Genomic DNA, 11,505 nt, shown 5'->3' on the forward strand with positions numbered 1-11,505 from the left:
TTCCTTGCACGCTTTGCACAAAAATCTCTGGCCAAATCTGCTAGAATTAGCTCTTGTCAAAGTCGCACAGGGTGACAACTGCTCGAATTGCTGGATTGCCCGATGAGAAGTGTGAATCGAGCGTAACACAAAAATTTCTGTTAATGTTAAGTGTTAGCGCGCCTTTCACTCAATTCTGTTTAAGGGATTTAAAGGGCATTAAAACACCGCGTTTCTTATGTTTCATTGAATTCATTCCAATTTTCAACAGCTCTAGAAGGTGAAAATCATAATACTTTAGGCTTTGAACTAATTGATTGTGGCCAGTAAATCGCAAATCGTGATTAGATCGGTGCGTTTTTTTCCAAACTTAATTCTTTATACTCTCTTCACTGACCAAATAATGATCATAAGGAATCTAAAACCACTTGGGCATTGTTGAGGTGGCTTCCATGATCTTCTTGTTAGACAGAGCTGTGCATGGTCTTTGTTGGCGCCAGAACTCCTGGCGCGTGTTGAGGAAAGTAACAGCATCCTTGGCCAATCCTGAAATTGGTTCGGTGTCCGATTCCGCGCTGAGGAGCTTCAAGTTGGGATGTTTCAGCAGATTCTCCAAATATTCTTTATCGACGCACAGCTCACCCAAGAGACGTCGTGAAGCCCTTCGTTCTAGGTCAGCTTTAGTGGCCTTAGAAGCACGAGTTTTCTTAGACGTGGTGCTTCTGTTGGTTGACGATGCTGTGTCCTTTCCTTTGGCCTTCTCTACGTCGATCTTCTGAGCCGCTCCGATTGTGTTCTCAATCGCTTCCTGCGTCTTCTGCACACCCAGGCGAAAGGTGTTGAGCTCTGGCCGAAGCCGAAGTCCTCGGTGGAAGAACATGAGGCTGTGCTCAAATTGGCCCAAGTAATATAAAGACTCGGCTTTCTGGTAAATCGCGCGGATATTGTTCTTGTCTGCTATGAGAGCCGTCTCGGCGTCTTGTAGAGCCTTGTCCGGTTCCCCCAGGAGCAAGTAACACTTGCTTCTCGCCACCAAAGCGTTCTGATCTTGTGGATTGAGCTCGAGTGCCTGAAAGGAGGAGAAGCAGAAATTAAAAAGCAGCCAACACAAGATTCTCTTAGTGCCTTTGATATGAATTGAACAGCATTATCCGTATTTCCGTTCTTCGCCTCTCGCATGCCCAATGCCAACAAAGCTCCAGGTTCAGCTTCCTCGGGCAGCGAGAGATTTTGACTCCTCTCCTGGCGAGCTTTTTGATTGAGGCTCTGCTTGATATCGAAGCTCCCAATGCTGACGGCCGCCGCCCTGTCTTTGTCACAATACACCTCCTCATAGTACTCTCGCTGTTTGTTGCGCTTCTTCGACTTTGGCGGCTCCTTTGTCGCTCCGCCTCTGCTTTGGACATGATTTCAATTCAATTTAACTGATTTACATCCACAATGTGTTTACGGAGAAAGTTTCTATTCAATTTTACTTAGACTTCCTCGGGGACTTATCGCTGGAATCTGAGAGTTGCTTCGACAGCTCGACCTTATGATGCGAAATGGGCTCCCTTTCGTCGTCCGAACCGCCGCCACGGACAAAGCTTTGCATGTACTCCGCCTCCTTGTCCGTCTCCAGAATGTCCTTTGCCGCTTTGTTAGGCATTTTTGCGAATGATTTCAATCACAAGTGGTGGCAAATCAAATTTTTCGAATCCACTCAAAATCTATTGAGAGCTTCTCAATACCCAATTAAACACTCTGAGTGCGAAGAATTCCATGACGACGTCACTTTTTGAGAATCAATAAAAATGTGGCTCCTCGCATATGGCCAAATAATTCTTAACTAAACTACGAACTATGAGTATTGCTAATCAATCTGTAAAATTAATTTATGTATCAAAAATGCATACCTGCGTATATGAATTCAGTGCTTTGCTGAAGTTGTTCGACTGCAATTTGAGAGAAAGAGCATAAATTTATTTTTACAATAATGTTGTTTTTCTACGCGAATGTTTACACGATGTGTTTAGAGAGACTCATACCTTCAAATGATTGCAAGCTTCCGCCTTCAACAGCTTGCCAGTGTTGTCAGTCTCATCACGAGGAGGCTTTTTGGACTTTTTCCGCGACATTTTTGTATCTACAATGAAAGTAGAAAAAATTAGAGGATATTTTCTCGAAATTCATTTAATCGAGTTGTTGAATGTATATGGAGAATATTTTTATTACGCGTTATAGATTAATTTCTAACTTTACAGCATGAAAAAATTAAACGTTAAACAATATGTACTTCTGACTAATTTTGGCTTCTTCTCCCCTATCTTAATTACATTGTACCAACTTTACCATTTCCTCTCGCTATAAAATGTACTTTTGAAATTATACAAAAACTCTTGAGTACTAAATTTTTATACAAGCGTTATCGCAACAATAGCGAATCTGATAGCATATCAACAGCGTGACGGAATTGAATTTATTCTTTTTGGATTAGCCATTCAAACCAACAACACACATTGTGCTCGCAGTTCTATAAGTTTTGTAAAATACTTTTATTAAGTTTTCTAAATCATCGCAATGCTAAGTGGTTTAAAAAAGAAACAACAATGGAAAAATACATTATCAAATTTGCGTATCACTGATACTCATCATGTGAATTTGGGTGTTCCACAATATGTTCTTTCACTTGAAACTGGACAAAGATGTACGGCTTAATGATTAATATATGAAGAAAAAATCTTTAAAGTGTTTTACATATATTGTGCCAACATTGCAAAATTCTCTAACCTTTTGGATTAAAAAAAAACTTCATGATAGAAAAGTGATATGATTTTCTATCAGACAAAGTTTTAATATTGACTTCTGAAATAAAAACAACACATTCTGACAATCTCTACATTATGCTGAACAATGTCTAATCTGATGTGAGTTTTTAACATAAATTCTAAAAATATGACTAATGGAAATCAATTTATGCGACTGAAACATGCAATTTGCAGAAGAAACATTGTTGAAGAATGCAAACCTTGTCCTGTTATTTATTACAATGTACGTAAAGCATTGAAATTATGCTCTCTCCTCAGGATAAGAGTCACATTATCACATTTTTTCCTTGATAATTACACATTTGACACAATTTAATAATACAGTTCACTCTCTGTTCATTCATTATAAGCGACAATGTCTTTGGAGAGATTTTATTTTCAAATAAATTCAATTATCTCGTAAATTTTCCACACTACCCCGTGTTTAGTGTCGGAAATGGGGGAGAAAAGCGAGAAAGGGAGCTAATTTCCGCTCTCTTATTCCCTTTCTCATCGCGCACGGTACTGAGAATATCTGTTGAATTTTCTCGCTGCAAGAGTTGAAATTACACTGACGAAAAGAAATGCCGCGAAGGCGAAAGAAGCCGCCTTTGCGCTTGGCTCGTCGGGGCTTTGGGTGGTTTTGTGGGTGGTATTTCTTGTCCTCAACCCCCAGGCATTTGCTCATCGCAAAACTTCATGAAGTCGTGCAGCGCAACTAATTAATTTAAGTCAAATAAAGATGTTTTTGGACAGTGGAAGAATAATTAAAAGCGTGTACCTTATTAGAGGGCGCAATTCTGAAATACTTTGGCATCTGCTGTAACATTTCCCCAGCGCAGCCGAGGAGAAACAAAGGAAGTTTTGGCATTGTATTGAAATAATCTGTGGGGAGGAGCATGACATTTTCCACATTAATTCACCCCCACACACAGATTATACAAGTTAACAATGTTACATGACTGTGTGGCTCTTTGTTCCGAAAGAATACAACACCATCAAACTTATTATAATAATAACTCATGCCTCAACTATGATGCATTGTACGGCTTTATGGCAAACACGAATACCCATATCCTCAACAGGAAATAACAGAGGAATGTTCGTTGCGGATGAGAGAGCCAAGACAGAGGACTAAAAGGCGCATGTAAACGAGTTTCCGTTAATTTTCCTGCTTCGCTCTTGCATTTAAATGCACGAGGCTTGAATCCTTGCAATCTCAGGGATTTTCTGAAGCATTGCAAAAATGTCTGTTTTAAAAATACTTTTGAAATTTTTATGTTCCTTCAATCTTAACACCGTTTTATTATGATATTGTCTGAAATCTTATTCAAAATTAGAGATATAAGCCTCCAACCCCTCCTCCCTTTGAAGAGTTTCATTACATTTCCGAGTAAATTCCTTGTTTGATGTTTCTGAACAATTGATATCAGTTTATTGATAACCATTTTAACTAACGTTCTTTGATAATTCACTCAATAAATTTCAAAACATCTAATGCGCTGTCCAATAAACAAGTGGCTCATTTAGAAGGTGGCTTACTACTTATATAGTACCACTGATATCTCGGAATTCAATAAAAAACATTTTATGATTGCACTCAACGCGTTGATTTAGATTAAAATTAATTAGTCTAAGCGAAATGCTTTGTACAGATTATGACCTTATTATCAGGACTATCATAAGATACGTTGTTATCATGTAAACTTTTTATTATCAACATTATCTTTATCATAAATTTTTTGAAGGGAGAAATGGCCAAATTAGAGTAATTTCACTGTATCAGGAGCTGGGATTTCCATCATAATTGAGTCATTTATTATTCTCCGAATGTCCAAATTTTTTTAAAGCACTCTTGTTAAAGACTCGAACAAAAAATCCATTATTGTTGATATTCATAAGTTTATGCCCAATTACTTCATCATAATAAGTCTTTTTATACCAAGTACAAAATTATAAGAATTTCAATACTAAACAGAATCCAACACATATGGAAGAACTTTGATCACTCATTGCGCACTTTGAGTATGAAATTTAATTGGATACGAAAATTTAGAATAAGTCTTCGAGTCCTGTCAAGACGTTGAAATCGTTAAAATACACAATTCTACTCATACAAATTTTCGTTTGGGATAAGAGGCATAAAATCAGCACTTTACCTGAACTTTTCCAGCGATAGGCAGCAGAAATATTCTCAATTCCTTGGCTTTTACAAATATTTCGCACAAGAGAGTTTAAGTTCAGCTGTGATTACATAGTTAAGGCATGCAGCAAAGTTTTCCGTGCTCTCTCGAGAACAGTGTGCACAAAAAGGCATGGAGGGCGTGAGGCAGCGGAGCATATTGATGTGGAAACGAGGGTGTGGGTTGCGTACGGGTGTATCTTTGAATGCTCTGAATGTGAAAATGGGTGACCCACTTTACACCGCACACACACCGAGTTTTATTGAGTGCCCAGGGAAGAAAGGAGAGGAAACAACCCCGAGCGGCCTTTAATTCGATTTTATAGGTTTTCTTTATCGGCTACCCGCCACATTAACCACCTCAATTTCAGCAATTGGCGCCAACTTCGAGACCAATGCTCATGAGATTATAATTGTGGCGGATTATGTGTAACCGCCAGCGTGTTTCATCAATTGAGTCGTTCTGCGTGGTGTTGATTCAGCACATCGATAGATTGTCTGTGATATGCGAGTTTGCATGTGAGGTTTGTGTAATAAGTGGAAGAAAGTGGGAGAAAATTGCGCAGAATGTTGGGAATTTATGGTATTCCCAATTAAAGTTTCTGGCGAAGCCTTTAATTCTCCGCAAATAAGCATTCCATCGTGGTTTGATTAATTCCCCATCGCCTCGACTTTGGCTCCAGGCATTAAATTCAAACAATGCTTAATCCTATTTTTAACACAAAATTACACAAGTTCGAGGGGTGGCGACTGAATCTCTGCTGCTGGATGGAGATTCAAAAGCTATTCAGCGAGTGGAAAATTGAATACAACCCCTTTCTGGTGTTTCCCCCTTTTCGGGAAAACTTTTGCGTCCGCACGAGAATTTCCAGTGATTAATAAAAACCCATAATACATTTCGTGTTCATGAGACACTCTAATTCGCTTATTGATTTAATTTTCTCCTCATGTTGGGAAATAAAATGACAACACGACAAAAGCAGTTCTCTAATCAACATTCAAATGAGCAATTTATTTAATTCTTATGATGAAGTTGATGTGGCGAATGCTATGTTGCGGTTCCTTTTTATGCTTTCGTGCACGCTATGCTGACAACTTTCTCTGTCTGGGGAAAATGAAAGAATAATCTGAACCCCTTTCCACACAACTCACCACGCGGCTTATTTAACAAACTCCCACAGATTGTTATATGACATTAGAGAACATTTATCAAAGCAGCAAAAAGGGTATGTCTTGTACACTGTGGCAACATAGAAGAGACATCAAGATTGACAGATAATATATTTTAAAATATTAGTATACATGCATAGACACAGTATTCAGGGTACGTTTCGAGACACTGCATTGGCAGAGGAAATGTTATTACGGAGAAGATGGATTCTTGAAAGTTCAGGCGACAGGAAACGTGCCCACGAGTGGGGTTTTTCTCAGAAGGAGCTCACAAGGACGGAGAAACTATGTTAACATATTGTAGGGAGTTTTATTAAATTACATTCTTAATTGACTTTGTGTCTCATAGTGTGCCAATATGTACCATAGAATTCTTGTGCCCTTTTGCAAAGGTCATCTTTATGTCCTAAAGATACATTTGATCGATCAATTCAAATTTCGAAGACCTCTCATTATTATATATTAGAAAACTCTGGTTTAATATTCAAATTTCATTACTTACCTTATGAAATATTCATCATAACAAGAAGATGACCCATGAAAGAATATAAGCAAAGAATAAAATTTAAATAAGAATAGGTAATTAATTTACGTTGGTGGAGCTTACGAGCGCGCACCCGAATTTCGCAGTTTTTTATAAACAAATCTCGCCACTTACAAATCTCTTTCTTATTTTATACTGCAACTTGTAAATTGGGCAAATTTCTGCAATGTCACTACTTATTTAAATGTCTCGCCAAGATCGTCTTGTTTTGGGAAATTGAATAAGTTTATGCAAATAAAGTAGAGTGGAGAAGAAACAGAGCGGTAAACTCGCTAATGTCTTCTGTATTTGACGGTGGCAATGTGAAAAAAAGGCGGATGACTAAGAAAGTTAAGCGCCAATATTGGCAAATTCATTAGCGAACGTTTCAACATGGATCTCCAATAAGCTGGAAAGCATGCAATAAAATATTTGCCATTCAGATGAGGAGGTCACATGTGATGGATCATTTGAGACATTATTGGCAATGTGACTAAAAAATGCGGCACACATTCGTCTAAAGAGACTGTCAATTGACATGGAAGGAAATGCCCTGCGGCGTCAGTGCAGTAATTGCACAGTTCACCCACTCATTCACCCTCGCAACAGTCGAAGTTTCGAGCACGATTTTAATAACTTACTTCAAGTACAATTAATATCAAGATCAATGATATGCATTCATTAGCCCATGTCACTGCAATGTCGCATTAAATGCCAATACCGCCTGAATAACAAATAGTCGGAGTGCATTATTGATGGGGTTGACATCACAGTTGGTCGCCTGATGAATGCCTGCGTTTTCCTGGGTTGTCCTCCGCCGTGATGGAGTAGCGTCCGGTCAAGGAGGTCTCCACAGTGGCCTTTCCCTTCGGATTGTACTGTGGTCCGTCGCCGATTGGCTCGATTTCCTCCCTTTTGAGGACACAGGCATGGAACAGAAGAGCGGACGTGATTGCTGGATGTTGTTAACACATGAATGGGAAGAGGGAAATCTTACTTAATAACTCGATATCCATTCTCATCCGCCTCGTAGTGAACTGTCCTCTTGAAGAAGCCGTCACTGTAGGAATAAAGGCCCTTGAGCTTCAGTCCATCTCTCTCCTCCACCCGTTCAATTGCATGGTCATTTATGGTGTCTTGGACAGATTCACTGAAGGAATAGTGAGCACTTTTCGCCTCCTTCAGCCTCTCCACCTCGTCCAGCTCAGCATAAATGGGTTCGTCACCCCCGGCATCGATTACGGGTATGGGAATAAATCCTGATTGTTGCCGAGAAGATAGAAACTCTTGGTACTTCTCCTCTTCATCCAGGCGAACACTTTCCTGTAAATCACTCAATGCCTCATCTAAAAGTCCCTGTGAAGGAGTGCAGATAGAAATTGAGTATGAAAATCATTTGCCATTGAAAATTAGTTCTAATCACAGTTAAATTTAGTTAAAAAGCGGATGTGACAATCGCGTAGGTGGAACTCATCGATATTTTCATGAATTGCCTACATTAAAAACAATGCTGCATTTTCCCATATTACTCCAAAATGCACTGAATATCATAATTTCTGCATTATTTTGAGGATTTCAACCCATACAATCGGAATAACATCGCCACAGAGATTGGGAAATGAGGAATTATGGTATTATCTCCATTCGATCGGGCTCACATAATCGGAATGACCCAGAAACATGCTCAAGTCGAGCTCAATTGAGACTCCTTACATATTGGTCGGCTATTATCGATGAGGTGTGTGAAAGGAAATCATGAAATAAATTGCCAAACTTCAATCAATCACCTGATGGTATTTCGGGATATAATTTACGTACAATGGTGTCATAATTTTCCCTAATATATCCCATTGTTGAATTGGTCTGTATATCCTGAATCATGCACGATGATCGATGCATTGGTAATGCTTTTATGCTAGATTAAATCTAATTTATGCCATTCTGTGGTCGATGAAGTGCTCGCATTTCTCTACACTCTCTTTTTCTCCTTTCCGCACTGCCTTCGGCATCTGTTGGAACTTGAAAAGGTGTGAAATTATTCATGAAATGCTGTCTCGCCAGGAGACAAATACAAAATTGGAAAATTGGAGTGTCGAGAGATATTGAGTCATCATGCAAAACACTCCAGAGTATTCGACAACAATTAATGGTGAAAAACTCGTTTCACTATTTCACAAGTGCTCGATTTCACATGTTGACCATCACGAGCGACACAATACATTCACAAAAACTCTGTTGAGCAAAGTTGTGATATTCAAAAGACGCGCACTTCCAGAGCTCGCCAGTTCAGGTGGAGATCTCAGTACATGAGGAAGATAATTCTGCTGAGAACCGAGCATTGCCTGGCACAATAATTGCCGCATAGAGGAAGCATTTCGGGAAAGTTAACTCGTGTGCCATTTCCCGCCCCAGAGGCGCAGCCAAACCACCCACAAGCCAGTCGACAAGGAGGAGTTGATTACAGCAGTAAGAGTTGAAATTTCGGGTAAGTTAATCGGCTGGCAGCTCCCTAACACGCTGTAATGGGGACAGGAGTGATTCCCACAAATGTAATCTGCCCACAGCTCCGGGAGATTCCAGCCCAGTGCAGCGTGGAGTCCAAGTTTATTTATGAAGATTATTTATCGCAGCATAAATGGAAATTAAAATAATTTGCCTGTGTCTGGTGCTCGTGATGCTGGCGACCGGCTGCTCTGCAGGCGGTAAGAGTGATAAATTTCATTGTTAACCAGAGGAGTTTCTGTATACTAAACACTAGTGTGGAATTTAATTAAGTTCCCCTCGTTAATTGACTTCTCAACTTTCATCCCCGCGCAGTGAGCGGCGACTGCCCACTCTCGTCGCAAATGTCCGCGTGCAGCCCCAAGTGCAAGGACGACACCGAGTGCTCCACGCTCGGCGGCAAGTGTTGCCCCAACCTCTGCAACACAAAGTCTTGCGTCCTGCCCGGAGCGGCGCACCGCGGCTCCTCGGCCGGCGGCTACAAGGGTTCGAGCAGCGGCGGCACCGGAACCTACTGTGGCAATGTCAAGTGCAATTCTGGCGAAAAGTGTGACTTCGACAAGTCCAGCAAGCGCATGAAATGCGTTCGCGGTTAGAAACGCAAGAGCTGAATAATTCTCAAATGATAGCGTGACTAGCGGATTTTTTTATACGTACACCTCATGAGATGTTAACAATAAAATGCACTTTTAAATTAGTCCTCGATGGTCTATAATTCAAGACCTTGTTCAAGACCAAACACCACATTGAAGAGAAGGACAAGGACTTGTGGTTGTTGATCAAAAGCGATAGTCAAAGGCACTAATTTACTTCTTTTGCACCTTTCACAAGTGTATCAAGATTGCGTCAATAAAACTCGATGCTGAGCTCATGACAGCTCTGCTGCAGAGAGTTTAACTGCTACGGAACAATGCCGTCTTTAACGAACCTAATAAAATAACCAATACCAGCCAAAAGGCGTCGTTTTGAATATGTTTTCGCACCAGCAATCACCCACTTTATCTGTGAAGTTAAACTTCTGCAAAATTCATATTTTAAAAACTTCCTCATTCAATAAATTCTTATCAAGATTCTTAAAATGTAATACAGAAATTCTTTTGCAAAAAATGCAAATTAGAACGAATTGTTCTGAGAACCTGTTTAAAAGATTAAGTGATTTTTAAGATCGCAGGAGGGTTAACGAACAATTTAAATGCGCTCGACGTAAACAACTCTAGAAATCCATAAAGAAATTGCTTTTTGAAGGTGATTTTCTACGGTCACTTGTTCACTCTTTTGCCTTGTTCTTGCGAAAAATCCCCCAACATGACTAATCAATCTCACATACGATGACACTTTTTGTTCAAATATGATTCACACAATAAAGGTGAAAAAATGCAAATGCTGCTATCACTCACCGGATAATTCTCTTGGATTGTTTGCGCTTCGAGTGGGCTGAGAAGATGGATCGTGAGCACAAAGAAACAGGAAATCCGTATCTTTTTCCACATTTTGTGTCCTCTTCAACTGAAATATTCGAAATAGAAGAATTCACGCCCGAGCCCTTATATATTCGCCATGGCGTTGATTTTGTGGTGTGGGGAGATAAGAGAAAATTGAACTTGAAGGGGGTTCAGAGATATGAAAGCTTGTGAAATGTGAACTGCAAAATCATCACTTTCCCATGGCGGATATTCAAATTGCCAAACATTTACTCAATTTTCCATGTGATTTACCAACTCTCTCGCCTCTCTTTGCACACTGCAAGACACTCTTTCATTTTAACAATTTTATATTGTAAAAAAATATGATACATTGTGTTAATTAAAAAATAATTTTTGGCCGAATTGTCGTTGCAACAAAGAAAGAGGTTAATTAATATTATTTTAAAATTATAAATGAGTAATTTTTCGACTATTTTATTCTCCAAAAAATCTACCAATGAACGCATGTCATATTTACGTAGAAAAACTCATGAAAATTATTTACACGTTCACGCGACAAAACTATCATATCGTTTTTGTTTAAATATACATAATATTGTATTTAGTTTTTAGTCTTCCGCCATTCTCTCTTCTCATTGATCATGATTCGAAAGATTCTCGCTATTAAATGCCTTTTTTCTTGCAAATTTCATTCTCTTATATGCAGCATTGCATTCTTTGGGCATCTGGAAATGTTACATTTATACTTTTATTACTGGGTTTCTCCATATTTACTGATAAAAGATTCAATTATTCGACACATTTTCTTCACCATTCAAATTCAAATAACTAATAAATCAACTTACTGGAAAATTACAAGCCTTACGAAGAAATCACATTTAATGTTTTTTATGTCTTATAATTCTTATCTGATGAAACGGCCTCTTTTTCTTCCTTCAG

General features: G+C 39.1%; 3 protein-coding genes across 4 annotated transcripts; 1 reads left to right on the forward strand and 2 right to left on the reverse strand.

Annotated features, from left to right (window-relative positions):
• Positions 1-204: 204 nt before the first annotated feature.
• LOC132258707 (outer dynein arm-docking complex subunit 4) lies at positions 205-2,036 on the reverse strand. Its single transcript, XM_059756141.1, has 4 exons — positions 2,007-2,036; positions 1,455-1,913; positions 1,105-1,372; positions 205-1,048 (listed from the first exon to the last, which is right to left on the reverse strand). Exons 2-4 carry the CDS (start codon positions 1,625-1,627, stop codon positions 398-400), a joined length of 1,092 nt encoding a protein of 363 aa, XP_059612124.1. The 5' UTR covers positions 1,628-1,913; positions 2,007-2,036; the 3' UTR covers positions 205-397.
• Positions 2,037-7,279: 5,243 nt separating this feature from the next.
• LOC132258705 (uncharacterized) lies at positions 7,280-11,452 on the reverse strand. The gene is made up of 3 exons (XM_059756138.1): positions 10,540-11,452; positions 7,638-7,996; positions 7,280-7,552 (listed from the first exon to the last, which is right to left on the reverse strand). Exons 1-3 carry the CDS (start codon positions 10,630-10,632, stop codon positions 7,408-7,410), a joined length of 597 nt encoding a protein of 198 aa, XP_059612121.1. The 5' UTR covers positions 10,633-11,452; the 3' UTR covers positions 7,280-7,407.
• LOC132258706 (waprin-like protein) lies at positions 8,923-10,594 on the forward strand. 2 transcript variants are annotated; one of them, XM_059756139.1, is made up of 3 exons: positions 8,923-9,125; positions 9,205-9,342; positions 9,458-10,594. In XM_059756139.1, exons 2-3 carry the CDS (start codon positions 9,276-9,278, stop codon positions 9,736-9,738), a joined length of 348 nt encoding a protein of 115 aa, XP_059612122.1. In that variant the 5' UTR covers positions 8,923-9,125; positions 9,205-9,275; the 3' UTR covers positions 9,739-10,594. The 2 variants fall into 2 exon arrangements, with proteins under 2 accessions (XP_059612122.1, XP_059612123.1); XM_059756140.1 differs by having other exon boundaries at positions 9,271-9,342.
• Positions 11,453-11,505: the final 53 nt, after the last annotated feature.

The sequence above is a fragment of the Phlebotomus argentipes genome, unplaced genomic scaffold, assembly GCF_947086385.1.
Source record: "Phlebotomus argentipes unplaced genomic scaffold, Phlebotomus argentipes genome assembly scaffold_4, whole genome shotgun sequence".
Classification (NCBI taxonomy): domain Eukaryota; kingdom Metazoa; phylum Arthropoda; class Insecta; order Diptera; family Psychodidae; genus Phlebotomus; species Phlebotomus argentipes.